This window comes from Rosa chinensis, chromosome 7, assembly GCF_002994745.2.
Source record: "Rosa chinensis cultivar Old Blush chromosome 7, RchiOBHm-V2, whole genome shotgun sequence".
In the NCBI taxonomy this organism is placed as follows: Eukaryota; Viridiplantae; Streptophyta; class Magnoliopsida; order Rosales; family Rosaceae; genus Rosa; species Rosa chinensis.
In genome coordinates this window covers 45,657,546-45,674,387 of record NC_037094.1, presented here as the reverse complement: position 1 = coordinate 45,674,387, position 16,842 = coordinate 45,657,546, and the positions used below count along the sequence as shown (strand labels likewise).

The 16,842-nt window shown below is 39.7% G+C and overlaps 2 protein-coding genes across 2 annotated transcripts; one reads left to right on the top strand and one right to left on the bottom strand.

Annotated features, from left to right (window-relative positions):
- The first annotated feature begins 1,149 nt into the window (after nt 1-1,149).
- On the top strand, nt 1,150-3,967 carry LOC112180381 (multiple organellar RNA editing factor 2, chloroplastic). The gene is made up of 4 exons (XM_024318912.2): nt 1,150-1,620; nt 1,800-1,897; nt 2,009-2,074; nt 3,557-3,967. Exons 1-4 carry the CDS (start codon nt 1,196-1,198, stop codon nt 3,697-3,699), a joined length of 732 nt encoding a protein of 243 aa, XP_024174680.1. The 5' UTR covers nt 1,150-1,195; the 3' UTR covers nt 3,700-3,967.
- Nucleotides 3,968-9,962: 5,995 nt separating this feature from the next.
- Nucleotides 9,963-10,460, bottom strand: LOC112177993 (auxin-induced protein 6B). Its single transcript, XM_024316219.1, has one exon. It carries the CDS (start codon nt 10,458-10,460, stop codon nt 9,963-9,965), a length of 498 nt encoding a protein of 165 aa, XP_024171987.1.
- Between the last annotated feature and the right edge of the window lie 6,382 nt (nt 10,461-16,842).

The window sequence follows — 16,842 nt, the reverse complement described above, 5'->3', positions numbered from 1 at the left end:
ATTGAAGAAGATCACAAGTTTGGGAGACCGACGGAACATGAAATTTGGCACCAAGACAACAAGAATCAGAAGCATCCACCATGTCAAACAGCTTAATTCGAGAGGTTTCTACATCCATGGGAAATAATGCTTTCCGGTTTGTGAGTGTGTGAATAGAGGTTCATTGAAGAAGGTTCTTTTTGGTAATTAGAATGGCCGAAGAGTTATGAAAAAGCACTTGGAATGGTAGGTGGACCTGCTTACTTGCACAGCGATTGCAGACCCAAGATCATCTACTGTGACATTAAGGCGGGAGAACATTCTTCTACATGATGATTTGCAAGTTAAGATATCAGATTTTAGGCTTGCTAAGCTGATAAGCAATAAAAAAAAAAAAATCCATATTGCATTAGGAAATAGACCGTCATTCTCTTCTACCAGTTTGGAACTCCAAGCAATATAGTTTCCTCTAATTTCATTAGAAATACAGAAGCTAAAGAGGGGTATATGGAACTAGCAGACCCGAGGTTAGAGGCACAAGTGCGTGAGGAGTAAGGAAGTTGGGAAGCTAGTGAGTGTAGCCTTGTGTTATGTGCATGTAGTGCCAACACTGGGGCCATGTATAAGTTATGTGGTTGCTATGTTGGAAGGACATATTACCTGTAGGGGAGTCCCAGACTGAGGCACCAAAATTTTGTTGGTTTTAGAGCAAGTTCACCCGTTGGGTCACCAGGTCACCCACTATTCACTGATTTTTAGTGTTAATTTCACCCTCTGCGTCACAAGCACAGTGTATTTCATGCCCTGGGCCACCCTGTACAGTGTTCTGGGTCACTATGGTGACCTGCACAGTGTATTTCGTGCCCTGAGTCACGGGCACAGTGTATTTCGTGACCCAGAGAATGAAAACATACACTAAAAAGCAGTGAATAATAAATGACCCGGTGACCCAACGAGTGAACTTGCTCTTATGATGGAAAATTAACCGAGGCATCTCAGAAAACTTACGGGGACTAGGGTTCAGTAGAAGAAAAAGAAGTTCCTCATATAGTAACTTCTTTTGAACAATTAAAAAAAAAAGGTTTTTCATTTTTTGGACCCCATATAGTAATTTTGGGGCCCGCAGGGCCCAACCCAAAATCATGATAAATCCAAAACCCTCATCTATTCTTTTCAGAAAATCGTAAACCCTCATTTCTCACTCTCAGTCCCAAAAATGGTTCAAACCCTAGTCCGAACCATAGCCATGGCCGCCGCCGCCACCACCGGTCGCCACCCCACAATCTCCTCCCTCATCCCCAAACGCCTCCTCTCCACCTCCAAAATCACCCAACCCCCCTCCGTCCCCTCTCTCATCCTCGGCCGTCGATCTCTCGCGCCGCTCTCCCACGCCGTCCGTCCCTTCCCCGCCACGCGTTTCACCTCTATTCGCTGCCGCGTCAACCGCTCCGGCGGGTCGTACTCCCCCCTCAACTCCGGTTCGAACTTCAGCGAGCGCCCGCCGACCGAGATGGCTCCGCTCTTCCCCGGCTGCGACTACGAGCACTTCCTCATCGTCATGGACAAGCCCGGCGGCGAAGGAGCCACGAAGCAACAGATGATCGATTGCTATGTTCAGACAGCCGCTAAAGTCCTTGGGAGGTAATCGCTGCTTCGATTTTGTGAAATCAATAGCATTTAGGGCTTGTTGGAAATTAATAGCAATTTGGATTTAGGGCCTTGTTAGATTTGGAGAATCAGCAGAGTTTAGTAGATGAAATGTGTGATCTTTGATATCGTATTTTCGGGTTTTTATTGTTGTTGTTCTTATGGTGTGACAGTGAGGAAGAAGCGAAGAAGAAGATTTACAATGTGTCATGCGAGAGGTATTTTGGTTTTGGCGTTAACATTGATGAGGAGACTGCCAACAAGCTTGAAGGTTTGTGTTGTTAAATTGCTGGAATGTTTCAAGTTCCGCTATCTGGAGTGGCTTTTTGAGTGCTGCATATGTGTGTTTGTCTATGTGTCACTGACTTTATCTTGTTATCAGGTTTGCCCGGAGTTCTTTTTGTGCTTCCGGATTCGTATGTTGATGCTGAGAATCAAGACTATGGGGGTAAGTTCTTGATTATAAAATGATTGACCTTAATTTGATAGCAAGTTGCTTGAAGAAATTTGGGGTCTTGTTGAGTTTTTGTTTATTATTTGATTTATAAGAGAGAGTTGCAAGTTATTCATCTATCTGTTGTTTGATAAGATTGACTTACCTGTTAAAGATTTTCATTCATGTGCATATATTTGTTTTTCCTGATGGTGCATCAAATATAAAGAGTACTATCTGGTTGGTTTGACTTTACTTTTATAATTTGTAGTCCATCTTGGCGAAGCTGAACGGGCCTAACAGGCATTATTTAGCTTTGAATGCTAATGGACTTACATCAAATGTTTCTCTAGACTGTTCTGTGCTTCGTATACTTCATGGAGATGCAGATCAGTGGAGATGAAACATTTTGTCAAATAATATATCTAGTTGAATGATAGAAAAATGGTTGGTTTGAATTGATTTTTATAATTTGTAGTCCATCTTGGAGAAGTTGAACGGGCCTAACAAGCATTATTTATCTTCGAATGCTAATGGACTTACATCAAATGTCTCTCTAGACTGTTCTGTGCTTCTTATGCTTCATGGAGATGCAGATCAGTGGAGATGAAACATTTTGTCAAATAATATATCCTATTGAATGATAGAAAAATGGTTGGTTTGAATTGACTTTTATAATTTGTAGTCCATCTTGGAGAAGTTGAACGGGCCTAACAAGCATTATTTATCTTCGAATGCTAATGGACTTGCATCAAATGTCTCTCTAGACTGTTCTGTGCTTCGTATACTTCATGGAGATGCAGATCAGTGGAGATGAAACATTTTGTCAAATAATATATCCAATTGAATGATAGAAAAATGGTTGGTTTGAATTGACATTTATAATTTGTAGTCCATCTTGGAGAAGTTGAACGGGCCTAACAAGCATTATTTATCTTCGAATGCTAATGGACTTACATCAAATGTCTCTCTAGACTGTTCTGTGCTTCGTATACTTCATGGAGATGCAGATCAGTGGAGATGAAACATTTTGTCAAATAATATATCCAATTGAATGATAGAAAAATATGACATCTTTTATGATAAGAATGCATTCACAAGAATGTCAGAGTATTGTGTTCTTAATTGTTGTAATTCCTAGTGGATCTTGGAGAAGTTAAATAGGCCTTACAAGTATCATACAACATAGGTCTCTGTTGAATGCCATGTGTTTCATACTACATGGAGATGCAGATTGATGGAGATTAAATGTTTTGTTAAATTATAAGTGTGGTGCATGCACATTTGCAGGCAGTTTTTGAAAATTTGACAATGTTATTTTTTGTCACTGTTGGTTTGTCTACATTATGGCCATCCTTATTTGGTTGCTTGTATGGGTGGATTTTCAGAATGATTTGAGTCAATACATGTACCATTACAGATTATTGTCAATTAGCTTCAAATTTTTAAAATGTAAATTGTTCTTGGAACTCAAAAACTGTAACTTTCTCAATGCAGCTGAGTTGTTTGTCAACGGAGAAATTGTTCAGAGGTCTCCTGAAAGGCAGAGGAGGGTGGAGCCACAGCCCTCAAGAGCTCAGGACAGACCTCGATACAATGACAGAACCCGATATGTGCGTAGAAGGGAAAATGTGCGGTAAAATAAATGGCGGGCTAGCTCCGTTTGAGTCGTGGTTGTGCTACTGGTTGCTTGATAGTACTTCTAAGTAGATATGAAATTTGATCGTCATTCTCCGCTGTGATGAGACTGAAAGCCTAGAAGCAACTAGATAACTCGTGCTTTTGTAAGAGTTCAGCATAATTTGTGATAATTTTAATTATTATGAGACTCACCATAAAAATGACTTATTTTGTGTCAATATGCCATGTTTAAATTGTTACTATTTCTGTATTTCATGTCTAGACCCATTTAACGTCTGTTCTAAATTTGACTTGCTGGGAGATCTGGGATGCTTAGTTTATGGTTTTTTGTTTCATGGATTAGAAAGTGGGTAAATGTTTCTCATCTTCTGGTTGGTAAAGAGATGTCTAGAAAAGGCATAAACTGCATGTCGAACTAGAAAACTTGAATAAAAGCATAAACAGTTTCACTGGGATTCTGTCATGTTTCCTGTTTCTGTAGGTCACAAACGAAGTGTTTGTCTAAGATGGGATGTCTGGAGACAACAGGTAGTAAGCACTGTTATCTGTTATTCGATCTGAAACAACCTTACCAGTCACCATACAGCAGAAGCAGTTTTGCTACTTCCTCCGGGTTACAAGGCAAAGGAAATGAAATTGACACATGCCCTTATTCTTAGCATCAGATTACAATGGATTCAACCAAGTGTCGTAAACTGCTTAAGACTTGTTAGAAAGAGCATTGGATATTGGCATATTGCCCTGATGGTGTTTGGAGTTGTTCTGGAGCAGCCTCCAAACAGGGAAGCCCTAGCCTCACACCACTAGTGTATGACAATGTCCGTAAACTCTAACCCGCAGTTTACGAACATGTTATTAATTCAAAGGAAAGCACAGGCAGTCGAGACTTTTTTACGAACATGTTATTAATTCAACATTTTCATCATTCATGGAACAGTTTATAACATAGAAGGAAGATCAGTTTCATATTTTTACCAACAAATGGTACAAGATTCACCACTTGGTAATATGACATTATATCCAACAAAAAGAGCATTACTTTGTGAATTATACCATGACTCAAATGATCTAAATCCGGATGCTATAGCTGAAAAAGTAGGGCAACAAGCACTGTGCATTTATATAGAAGGAGATTCAATTACCACCCATTGCTTGCTCTGACCATCATAGGTCTCACCACTGTTGGGGTGTATCACTATTGATTTGCTTGTTACTTGCATATTTGATAGGCAAAGGAACATTAATTATATGAAAATGTTACGAGGCTAAGTCATGTATTTTAATAAATTCCAAATGACCAAAGATTGTACCTTCCGAATTAAGCAAGAGAAACTAAGAGAATCTTTGAAATATGTACGAGGGAGATCTTTTCTAACCTTCAAGTGAAAAAGAGTTCTATCAAAAATAAAAAATGTCAAAAAGGGTCCTGTCATTGACAGTACACAATGCCCTTGATTCCATTTTTCTCCGGTCATGAAAGGTGAAAGTTTTTTTGGTTTTGCCAACTGTTATATTTTGCCTGGTGATACTTTGTTAAGCTCTAAGGTTTGGCTCCAATGAATTACAGGGTGTAAAAACAGGCTTCTTCATGGAGAAAATTAGAACAAAGAACAACCAGCAAGGAAAGAATGCCCGGGATAAAAGAGACCAAGCCACCAACTTACGTTGTGACTGAACAGACTGAACTCTGTAGTGGTAGACTGGTAGATTAGGATTGGTACTCCATTGTGGACAGATGAACGTCTTTGAGAAAATCAACCAACTAAATCTGTAGTGGTACATCATCGAATGCCATGACAGCTTTCAACACATTCTGCAGGTCCTTTAGTAATATTGAGCTTAACAGATATAGAGGCAAACCTAACCGCAGCATCTTATTTTTTCCAAAGACAAAAAAAAAAAAAAAACCACAGCATCTTATCCGACCATTGGCTTCATTTCAATAGGTAAGGGAATATTCTGCAGCAACACATGAGATGAGCCGACTTTGAACTATTTTGGAAAGGAAATACAACTGTGTATACATCATTGATCCAAAGGATAAAAAATCTGGACAGGTGGTTTACACAGTACTCTGACTTCAAAGGAATTCAAGATTGTGTCATGACTCTAAAGTCTAAATTACAGTTGCAGACAGTGAAACTGAGGTTTACTGTAGAAATCAGAAGTTCAGAACTATATCACAAAAGAACCATATTATTTCCCCATTACAAACCGAGAATATTTCTTCAATGTTTTAGTATCCCTCTCAGCAGACGCATCTTCTATTCGATAAATTCATCTTCAAGACGTTCAAAAGTAAACTTGACATTGATCTTTTGACACCTGTGCCATATCATATAAAGACATGTTATTTAGATATACAAAGACCTCAACAAGAATGCCTCTCTGTGTGTGTGTGTGTTCTAACTTCAGTTATCCTACTGTTACTTCTGCACAAAGGCATACTCAATATTTGTTCCTTCGTTTTCTTTGTTCTTTTTTTTTTTTTTTTTTTTTTTTTCTCTCAGAAACTTCTTTTCTGTGAAGTGAATTCAAAATTATGCCACAATGGTGTGATCAGGAAAACTTCTTTTGTGTTTATTAAGGTACTCCTAGTAAATCTCCACTACTGTCCACAAAAACAATGGTGCCTGACAAATTGTCAGCTTCCGAAACCTCATCCGGTCTTGGAGAAATGCACAAGAAGCAGGACCAAACCTTTTTGTTGAGATATTTTATGATAATATCGCATCAAACAAAACTTTTCTACATTAGATGCAACAAGATCTTACAGTAACTTTTCATAAGGCACAACTTGAAGCAAGATATATAGCCAAAGCCAGGCTAGAACTTCCAATACAAAAAAAAATTGATGTATATGAGTTTGACAAATCTTTGGCCATATTTATGAATTTCCAAGTTGTAATCTGTAGAATAAAATTGAATATGCTTGTGGCATGTGCTAGGAAGATTTTGCTTAAAGTAATAAATTTCATATTCCATGCGCTTAATCCGTGGACCATGTGGATAATGCAACATCATGCTATTTAAACATAATATGTTTCGGTAATGTATAGGCACTCCATAGAAGTACTAGGAAAAGAGTATAGGCAAGTCGCAAGAGTACAAGTAAAGGGCATAGCATATATATACCTTCGCTTCTGGCTTATTTGCAGTCATTTCAAATTCGGCTAGATCAGCATGTACCCCACTTGGCCGGCCAGAATATGTAACCTTTCTGAGTGGAAAGTCTATAGTCCCCACAGCAAATGGAAAAGCAACCAAAATGCATGATATCAATCAACTAGCAACATAGTAACAAAGTGATCATGAAAGCAAAGAAAATGAACCAGAAACCAAATATTAGTAATGGGATCATATCAACCAATTTGTATGGACTGCCTTAATTTGCATTTCCTAGCTAGCTGATATCACCGATGTTCTCCTACGGCAATGGAATCAACTGAGGATCAACAATGAGGACGACTACTACAAATAGTTTTGATACCATTATCGCCCACCATCATGTAGCCAATCTCAAGCGCCTCCCATATCCAAAGCACCATGCCTTCATTGATTCCATCTGTCCACAACTCATGAAAGGCCTTTAGGTCTTCCTAATTATTTATTATAGGAAATGTTTATATTAGTTTGCTGACATTACAGGTAAATTTTAGTTACTAATAGCCATTAGTTGGCTTGAAAGGATCTTCATGATCATATGCTTCTGCATTTTCTCATACAATGTGGTAGTATCACTGCATTCTTAAGGATTCACAAAGATTCGTTCATTGTTTTTGTTACGTCTGAGTTCTAGATAGAAGACAGGAAAGTTTAATAACATAATCAAAGTCTGATACAGAGAGTATTTCATACAGAGGGTTTGGACTTTGGACCATATCTAGAAAGAAGGAAAAAAGAGAGAAAGTACAGAGAGTCATTTTGTTCCTTACCGAACGATTTACTCACATAGTTTAAAGATGAATGTCATTATCCTTCTTTTTCCTTATATTCACAGTTTCAGAGTATTAAAATCAGTGTCAATGCCTTGAGTACTGTAGCCACTATTTACTCAAAATAATGCATAGACCATAAATATTTAGGACTGCCAATGCATACATGAATTTGGACCAACCACTTCAATTGCTTTGTCAAGCTCCTGTAACAGCCAGCAAAGTAAGATAGGGTTTATTGGGATCCCCAAATATTTGGATATTGCGTGATTTATTCTGGCATTAATTCTTTATTTCCAGTCAGTCAGTCACTATGGATTGATTGAGACTGTGATTGTAAAAGTGGAACATCTGAACGGACCTTCCCATTCCATTCTGACCAAATAGCCCAGTGAGGAAACATGCCAAGTTGGTACATGCCTCCTGTATCCCATTCTCCAGCTCTCAGGTGCTTGGAAAATGGCAAAGAAAGTTCAGTGAGTAATCCTCCTAGCAGCTACACTAGTTATAGTAATAGCCAATAACCTTTTGAAATGAACAAAAGCTAACTTCTTATGCAGAACTATATAATTGATCGAAAAGAATGAAGCTGAATTCTTATGGAAAATCACAGTGGCTCAGCAAATTCCAGAAACAAGAAAAAAAAATTACATAACAATGCAAATTGTTATGAAAAGATCAAAATACTCTTGATGGAAAAAAAAAAATGGGACTCTGCATGGCAGCGGAGAGATAAAGAATAAGATTTCAAAGCAGCACTGTTCTTTGGCTTGGCAATGTTCGGCTATGCATTTTTTCTAGTCTGCGAGTCATCCGACAGCGAAAGACGTTAACCTCATCTATAAACGTCTACTATATATGCCATATAATGCTTAATAAGGATAACCAAAGTATGTTCATATCACATTCCAGTTAGAATGCTACCCATAGACTGAAGGCAAGAACTGATCATAATAACCAATCCAAAATGATTAGTGGGATGTTGAAAAACTGGAGGCAAAAGCTGATGATGATAACCTAAGTATGAGTTCTAACAAATGGTCACTCCTATGTTAGCCAAATATATCAACTACTCTACGTTTTTATAATAGAAATACAGAAGTCATGGCAGCTTGAATATTATGTGGAGCGTGTAAAAATTGGTTTTCATTGATTCAATTGTGTTTACAATGTACAGATATATAGGCTCGACATAATCTACAGTTACAAAACTCTATAAAGAGCATTAAATACTATAGGTACAGAGTATCAAAACTGATTTACAGTTACTGAATCAGTTTTGAATGCAGAGAGGAAATCTCTCTAACAAATCAAACAGGCTACTTCACTTGTACATGGCCCTTGGAACTGAATATTGGTAAAAATAAATACAACCACGTATTTGCAAAAGGTCTGAAGTAAGAACCTTCACTCCATTAAGTATTGATTCCTTACTATTCATGTGAATGTCAATCAATGGAGGGGATGTGAGATGGGTTCAAGTTGTCAACAAGTCACCTTCTATGGCTACCGCATACATTTGTTGTATCCCAGAGACTGAGGACAATAGAAAGCAAGATAAAGGGACAGAAATAAACACCAATCTCCTGTGTTAGCTAGTTCTGAATTTAGCATCTAGCAGATAACCTAGCCATAATAGAAGCAAGATCAAAGCGGAACCCATCCATGTGCATCTCTGATACCCAATGTCAATCTGTTGTGCAGAAAAGAAAAACAATGACCACTCAAACTTTTGAAGTCATCTCTGATAACTTCCAAAATCATTACTGTAACTTGGTCAGCACCTCTACAAACCATAGCTAAAGCCAATAGGAAATGATATTATATTTATGCTTACCTTGAAATTAGATGATAATAAACTTTCAGAATCTCTCTACAATCTCACCAACTTAATAAAGAAAAGAGAGCAAGCTCCAACATATAGTACTCCAAAGAAAAGCCCATCATTGAGAACAAATTTGAATCACCATTAATCATGATAAAAATTGCATTACATGATAAGAAATTGTTCTCGCTGCTCTATAAGATTTCATCATCATCATCAACTACCGCATCACTGAAACAAACTGATGCCTAGCTAGAAAAAAACTTGTTCAACATCTCATTGAAGCCCATGATCAAACACAAAAAGCATGGGTGCTTCAAGGATGATACGAACCAACAATCTCTAGAAAAAAAATAAATCAAAAAAGCAGATCAAGTTGGCTGCCACCCATATACAATTGATTCCTAACATCACTAGAACACCTTCCCCCTCAAAAAAAAAATCAAACAAAGCCATTGGATCGAGATTCAATTCAATCAGAACCCTAAAAAGCTGAGAGAACTCAAACCCTAGCATCCTGCAATAGAGGAGTGAACGAAGAGCCGGCGCCAGACGAAGCCGCCGCCGCCTTGCAAGAATCGAATCCCACCGCGTCAGTCACCATCTTCAAGAACTCATCCAGCGCCAATTTCCCGAACTTCCTCTCGTCTTTCTCCAGAAACTTGAGGATATCCTTGAAAAACGCAACTTCGCAAGGCAGGAAGAGGCCGCCGGTGGTTTCGAAGCCGAACTCCTCGGCGGCCTTCTCCAGCAAGCCGACGAAAACCGGAAGGTTGACGAACCTGGCCGGAATCACAAACCTCCTGCGCTCCGGTCCGACGTAGACCGCTAAGAACCCCGAGGGAGTGCGGCGGGTGGAAGAGCCGGAGGAGGAGTCGGAATCGTCGTCGTAAGAGAGAGCGGGGCGGAGGCGGAGGCGGAGGCTGGCCAGCTTCCACCGCATCATGATTTGCTTCAGCCGCACTATCTGCCTGATCTTCTCCACCTTCTTCATCGCCATTGTTGGGAGTGGAGAGAGAAACAGAGAGAGAGAGAGAGTGGAGTATGGGAATGTGGAGTCCGTGATTTGGAACAAGTGTTATAGTGATTGTGAATTGACAGGTATGCCCTATTTGGATTAGTTTAATATTTCGTACCGTAGAGGCTTGTACCTTGTTTTTGAAATTTGTACTGTGTATTGGAGTTTGGGCCTCGCTTGTTTATTTAATTGCCGCTGCTGTTTTAGTCGTTGTCGCTGGTTTGGGAATCGAAACGGTCAGGGGAGACCGAAGACTAGCATCTACGTCTAAACGGTGCTACCGACCTTTATCTCCACCGTAACACCGTTTAATTTTTGTCTCTTCTCCATTTCCTGATAATTTCGTTATCCTTTATCTATCTATATATATCCGGATATATAGAATTCATATATAATGAGACAAGTTTAACTTAATTTTAAATTAATTTATTCAAATTTTTAATAGAAGATAAAAAAAAATGCGCCTGGGTGGAGAGCTCATATGCGCCTTTGGTAAAGACCTTAGTGATCCCGTAGGGTCCTTCCCATTTAGGTTCAAACTTGCGCTTGGTGATGACTCTTCGGACGGTTAGGACCAGATCTCCCACTGCAAAAGATCTTAACTTGACTTTTTTGTTGAAGGCACCCGCTACTTGTGCTTGATAAATTGCAAGCTTCTGCTGCAAGTCTTTTCTCGCCAAGTGCTTCGAGTTCTGCAAGCCACATTTTCATCAGGATTTTTTAGCTGAGTAGCTATCCTTAGAGATGGCAGCTGGACCTCCAAAGGTAGCTTCTGAACCGTACACCAGGTGTGCACCCTGTTGAAGTGCGAACAGTTGTCCTATAAGCCCATAGTGCCTCAGGAAGGGGTCAGAAAAGGAATATCTCATCCAACCCGTTTCGAGGACGGGAAGAAAGCCCTTTTGAGTCAGTCAATGAGAATTGATGAGAAGGAGTGACAATTGTTATGAGTAATGGGAGATTCTACAAGAATGGTTGTTCCATGGGTACAGAAACAAGGGATAGTGGTGGTAGCGAGAACCCGTTCCACAATCGGATTGGAAATCTCCGCCGCGAGGATATTTATACCGGGTAAGATCAGTCAAACTATTCATCTGAATTCGAGAATGAAGAGGATGACAGGACACAAGTATGCTTTGGAATAGCGTCCCGAACAAAGTCTGAGCTGGTAAGACCATTCGATACCTCTTAGAGCAGCTCTCCAGCTTCGGCGGGAGGAGGCGAAACGTCCACGAAAGAAAGTGTGAGAATCCCTGATAGAAACTGTGAGAATCCCTGATTATCATGGCAAGACCGGCGGAAGCAAGAGAGGAACTGTACCACGATGCAAGCAAGAGAGGACCTGTACCACGATGCATCGGTCTTCCTTTTGAAAGATAGCGGAGAAGGCAGGGACCCAGCGGCAGACTTGGTGTTGGGATGCTTAGTAGGATGCATCCCAGATTCATCTTGGCTTGTGGAAAAGTATCCATGAGTGACAGTACACAGTTTAAGCATGTGGAGATCGATCTCTGTAAAGGCGTTCCTGGCTATCCCAGGCGATGAAATCGTGGTAAGTAAACGGCCCTTTTCTGTAATTGTAAAATTCCATTATGCCCGCATGGGGCAATGCAGTTGTTGAGCATCTCCTTCCGACTGTGCTTGGTTGCTACTCCATTAAATTACAAACCAGACAAATCATTTATCATATCTACTATTGACAGATGTTTAAGTGATTTGCAAAGGGAATGGAGATTTAGCATCTGAAGAGATTTTTCTAACATTAGAAAGAATCCTCTATCTATAAGAAATTGGCAACCTTTGGTAAAACGGGGGCCGCGGGTACAATGTTTTTCAGTAGGTAACAACCGTTCGACTAAAAGCACAGCTACTACACTCTACGCTATTATCAGACCAGGCACCAACGGTGTCAATTGAAAGAAGAGAACTCGGGAAACCTTAGTTTTTGGGGCGATGGATGATCAATAAATAAGACAGATCCCGATTCGTTGAGAACCTCCCCAGGCGTGCCGGCGTCCCTTCATAACCTTTCCTTATCCGTATACGTCAAGTTACCTTCTTTCTCTGGTCAGAAAAAAAGAAATAGGTTCTGCAAGAAAACAGCCGAAAGCAGCACGAGGTACAAATATCATAAGTTGCGGAGCAAGAGCTGTTTCTACTTAGAAATGGTGCCAATTCAAAGAAAGTTTCGGAAGAGATACCCCCGCCATGGGAAAAGTCTGGCCGTTACTCTGTTCGTAGTGGCTATCACTGGAAACATCAGATGACTAGAATATCACAGCCTCTCTCATCCAGATCATCTCATACTGTGGACTCATCTATCTGGAAATTCATTTGGGGCGGTGCCTAAGGTAATTTCTTATGGCGGGGTAGTTGCAATTCCAACATTCCAGAATCTTTTCAGACGAAAGATTGCCCAGCCCCCTTATTAGTAGCCGAAGTATAGGCCCGCGTGAGATCAAAGTAACTTTCTGTCCGTTCGCTCTCTGTTCAACAAAGGCCATCGGTATTAACTCACTTCTTTCTAAAAATCTTCCGCCCCTGTGATTATGACAGTTTGTTTTGGTCTTTACGTGCTTTGAAAAACATAGAGATATGATTTACACTAGAAGACTTACGATAGACCCGCCGGGAACACATTCACTACTAGACATTGACATCTTAATGCGTTGCAATCTGGACATTGATTGATCTTTATGCTTCCCAGCAGCTATACAATCCGAATCGGCTACCAGTACCTAGAAAGTAAAGACCGCTCGAGTTCTGGGAGGGGCGCCCCCAGTGCAATTTCAGTGCTGGTTGAAGCCCCCTGGGAACCTATCGAACGTATAGTAGTAGTGCTGCTTGCGATAAAGGGGACAGCGGACGTCAGAAATTCTTGTGAATTATGCGATTGATGGATAACAACGGAATGCAATTTGAAATTTTTAATAGAAGATAAAAAAATCCTAGTAGCAGTGCAACGTCTGGTCCAGATTCTAGCCTCGCTAACGTTGTGTTCTGTTGCCGGCCGGGTGTTTTTAGTGCTTTGTCTCGGAAGAGGTTCAGTAGGGAGCGATGCGCTCATAGTTAGATGAATTTGATCGATGTCGGGCTTGGATACTAATTCTCGAGGCATTGGGTCTTTGTCACAACCTATGGGAGGCTCGGGCTTCCTCTTTCTTGTGCGACGCTAGCTTTTAGCTTTTACGGCGTCTGGTTGTCCTAGGGATTCAACCCGGTTAAGTGCGGATCTACTGGAGGTTTCCGCTGTTTGTGATTGTGGTGGTCGATGGCGTTATGGTTTCGCGACGACGAGTCGTGGTTTCGCAGCGGCAGTGGAGGAGATGGCGAAGTAGGGCTGTGCCATTATGGTACGATGGTCTGTGCAGAGAGAACATGGATGGGCCTGGTTTCAAGCAAGTTTGTTGAGCTGTGGGTTTGGGCTCTTCCTTGTTGGGTTCCCCTGGGCTACTAGTTTTTTAGTTGTTTTTTTTTCCCAGTTGTTTATTTACAATAATTTCCTACTTTGTTAGGGAAAGCTATGCACTTTTGTGCTCCTGATTCTTTTATTTTTAGGCTTACTATTTACTATGTATTTTCATAGTTCATAGGCTTGCTTTTCATAAGTGAACACTGAATGTTTTTTAATGAGTGGTACTAGATTATATGCCACTTTTTTTTATCTGCTGTCATGGCAATGGAAATGTATGTAACGTGCCGCTCTGGCTTGAGATTAATGAGAAATCATTGCAATCTGATTCAAAAAAAAAAAAAAAGTTTAATCATGTATTGAGCTAGTCTACCTTTGTATCGAATTACGATAGTTTAAAATTATTAAATTTTTGAAGACCCGACATTGTGCGTAGTATATGGGAGGCTAAAACAATAAATAAGATTTCTTTTTTCATAATAAAATATCGGTGCAGCTATCCTCAAATAAAGGATCGGTGTAACTATCCTTTATAATAAAGCGGCGCAGCTATCCACCAAGGACGACTCTGTTCATCCATCATCTCTGACACTAATGTCGGCCTACTGTCCAATCAACGGTCATATATGTTGAGATTACATCGTCCAACCTCTTGGAGTGTGGAATTTTGTGCTATCTAGGTCATGATCCATAGCCCTATGTGTTTGCTTTGTTGAAGTGCGTAGTAGCAATAATGGTGCAAGTATGCGTAGATGATTAACCATGTTCAGCTTTGTGGTTGAAGAGAAAATTTGATGACCCTTACTGGGTATTGCAGTCGGATTCGAGCGGCTTCAGGTTTTTGGCTTGGCTCTACATGGAACACCTTTCGGCAATAGATTCATGGTTTGGGCATGCTTCCGATCAGAATTGGCGGCTCGAGCTTGGGCTTACTATAATTTGGTACAACCAGACACTAAGATGGCGGTGCTATATAGAGGAGGTTCGTTGTTGTAGCTGTTGGGGAGATCAGTGCAAATCCAATGATTCTGGTGATGATGGTTTGTTGGTGGTTCAGGCCGTCAGACTGGCTTTGATGGTCAATGACTTGCTGGATGTTGTTACTCATTCTTGGGCTATCTGGATAGTTCACTTTGCTTGGGCTAGGGTTGGGTCTCTTAGGCCCAACTCTTGGCCCAAAAGAAAGTGGTTGTCGAAGGAGTTTGGGCCTAATGTTTAGGGTAATTTTTAGCCTACATTCCATAAAGTATTTTTACACATATAGTTATAGAGAATTCTGAAACATCACAATGCACCCATTGGCGAAGGGTTCCTTGTTAATTTTATTTTTGTGTAAGGGGACTTATCATAGTTTGCAGGCTCACTAAATAAGTGAGCCCCAATGTTCTAGTAGGTGATACTAGTTGTTTCTAAACTACTCGGCTATTGATGTGGGTCACAAGTAGAAACTTATTATGTGTGTTCTCTTGACTAAAAAAAGAAAAGAAAAGAAAAATTAATTATGTATCTATACTAAGAGAAGCGATTTTGTTAGCCAAAGTATGTGTGAAATTATATATAGATCCTTCCATCATATATTAATTTGAAATTATGTTAAGAATTAAGGGATAAATAAAACTAAAATTGAAAAAGATAAGAAAATAATGTTTCACTTCTCTGTAGGTAACTTCCCACTTACGCACTATGGGGACTTTTACCCATGAAAAAACTTCCCACTATTTGTAGTAACTCCTCACTATCTTTGAAAAAAGTTTTTCCACATTTATTTAATTAATTATTCACACCCATCAAGTGTACATGTTTTTGTTCTAGTTTTATATATTAAAACTAAGCAAATGCCAATTTTATTCTTGGATTGCAGCCAGTCCAGCCACCACATAATCATGGTCTACAACTATCTTAGATTAAAATAAAAATATTCTCCATCATAGCCATTTAGTATAAAAATCAAGCTTAGAGGGACTAATGTTGTTTAGATATGGGGAGTGAAATCTATACTCCCAATATTACAATTTGCACTCTCACTTTCTAAATTTAATATATTTTTCTTTTCATAAAAATAAAAATAAATATATTTTTATAGATCCTTGGTGGGCATTAGATGATTCAAGGCGTGTAAAACCCAACAGTTCGAGGAAGTTGGCGGACCCATTTTCCCTTGACAAGGTTGGAGCTCACGTTTTTTTCGACAACCATTTGGGGTCATTCTTGTTGGGTTTTGCAGCCCTTGAGATGTACTTCAAATTCTTCAAATAGCTTGAATCGAATTGAAGCGTGGTGGCGGAATCGAGGAGTTGAAATTTTAGGGCACTTACTTTTCTACGCATTTCTGAGCTTTGTTGTTAGAAAAATAGTTGGGGATGTTGAGAAGAAGAATTTGGCATAAGTTTTCATACCCGACTCAGGGTTGACTTGATGGCACTTAGGGAGCGTGGGGCCAATTTTGGTTCTACTTTGGCTATTTGGGTTGAATTTAGCATTTACAACTTGTACGTAGATATGATTTCGGTGGAAATTGGAAAAAGTTTGATATTGATTGGGAGTTTCCAAAGTTCGGAGTTTCGGTTGTCAAGTTACGAAAGTTTGTTGAGTAAAAATTGCACATAGTGAGTGAAATGTCACCCAACATAATTTCATTCGTATTAATTTAGTGACTAGAGTTTTAATTATTTCGGGTTCGACCCATTCAAGACAGAATGTGTTTTTTAATTACAATAATTTGTTACTAGGAAAAACCCTTTGATTCCATCTATGAAGAAACTAATTGAGGGATGTGTGTTTGTTTGTTTTTAAGGCTGCACCCGGATATTTGAAAGGGTTACCTACGTTCCCTTGGAGAGATTTCCAATGGGTGTATGACCCATTGGAGTGTATTGCTTTTTGTAATGAGTAGTGTTTGGACGAATTTGGAGTGAGTGAACTAGGGATTCGATTTTCTTGGATTTGTGTTTG

Coding starts and splice junctions, on each gene's coding strand:
- LOC112177993 (XM_024316219.1), bottom strand. CDS start 10,460: ATGGCGATGAAGAAGGTGGAGAAGATCAGGCAGATAGTGCGGCTGAAG.
- LOC112180381 (XM_024318912.2), top strand. CDS start 1,196: ATGGTTCAAACCCTAGTCCGAACCATAGCCATGGCCGCCGCCGCCACC. Junction 1,621..1,799: donor GCCGCTAAAGTCCTTGGGAG/GTAATCGCTGCT, acceptor ATGGTGTGACAG/TGAGGAAGAAGCGAAGAAGA. Junction 1,898..2,008: donor GACTGCCAACAAGCTTGAAG/GTTTGTGTTGTT, acceptor TCTTGTTATCAG/GTTTGCCCGGAGTTCTTTTT.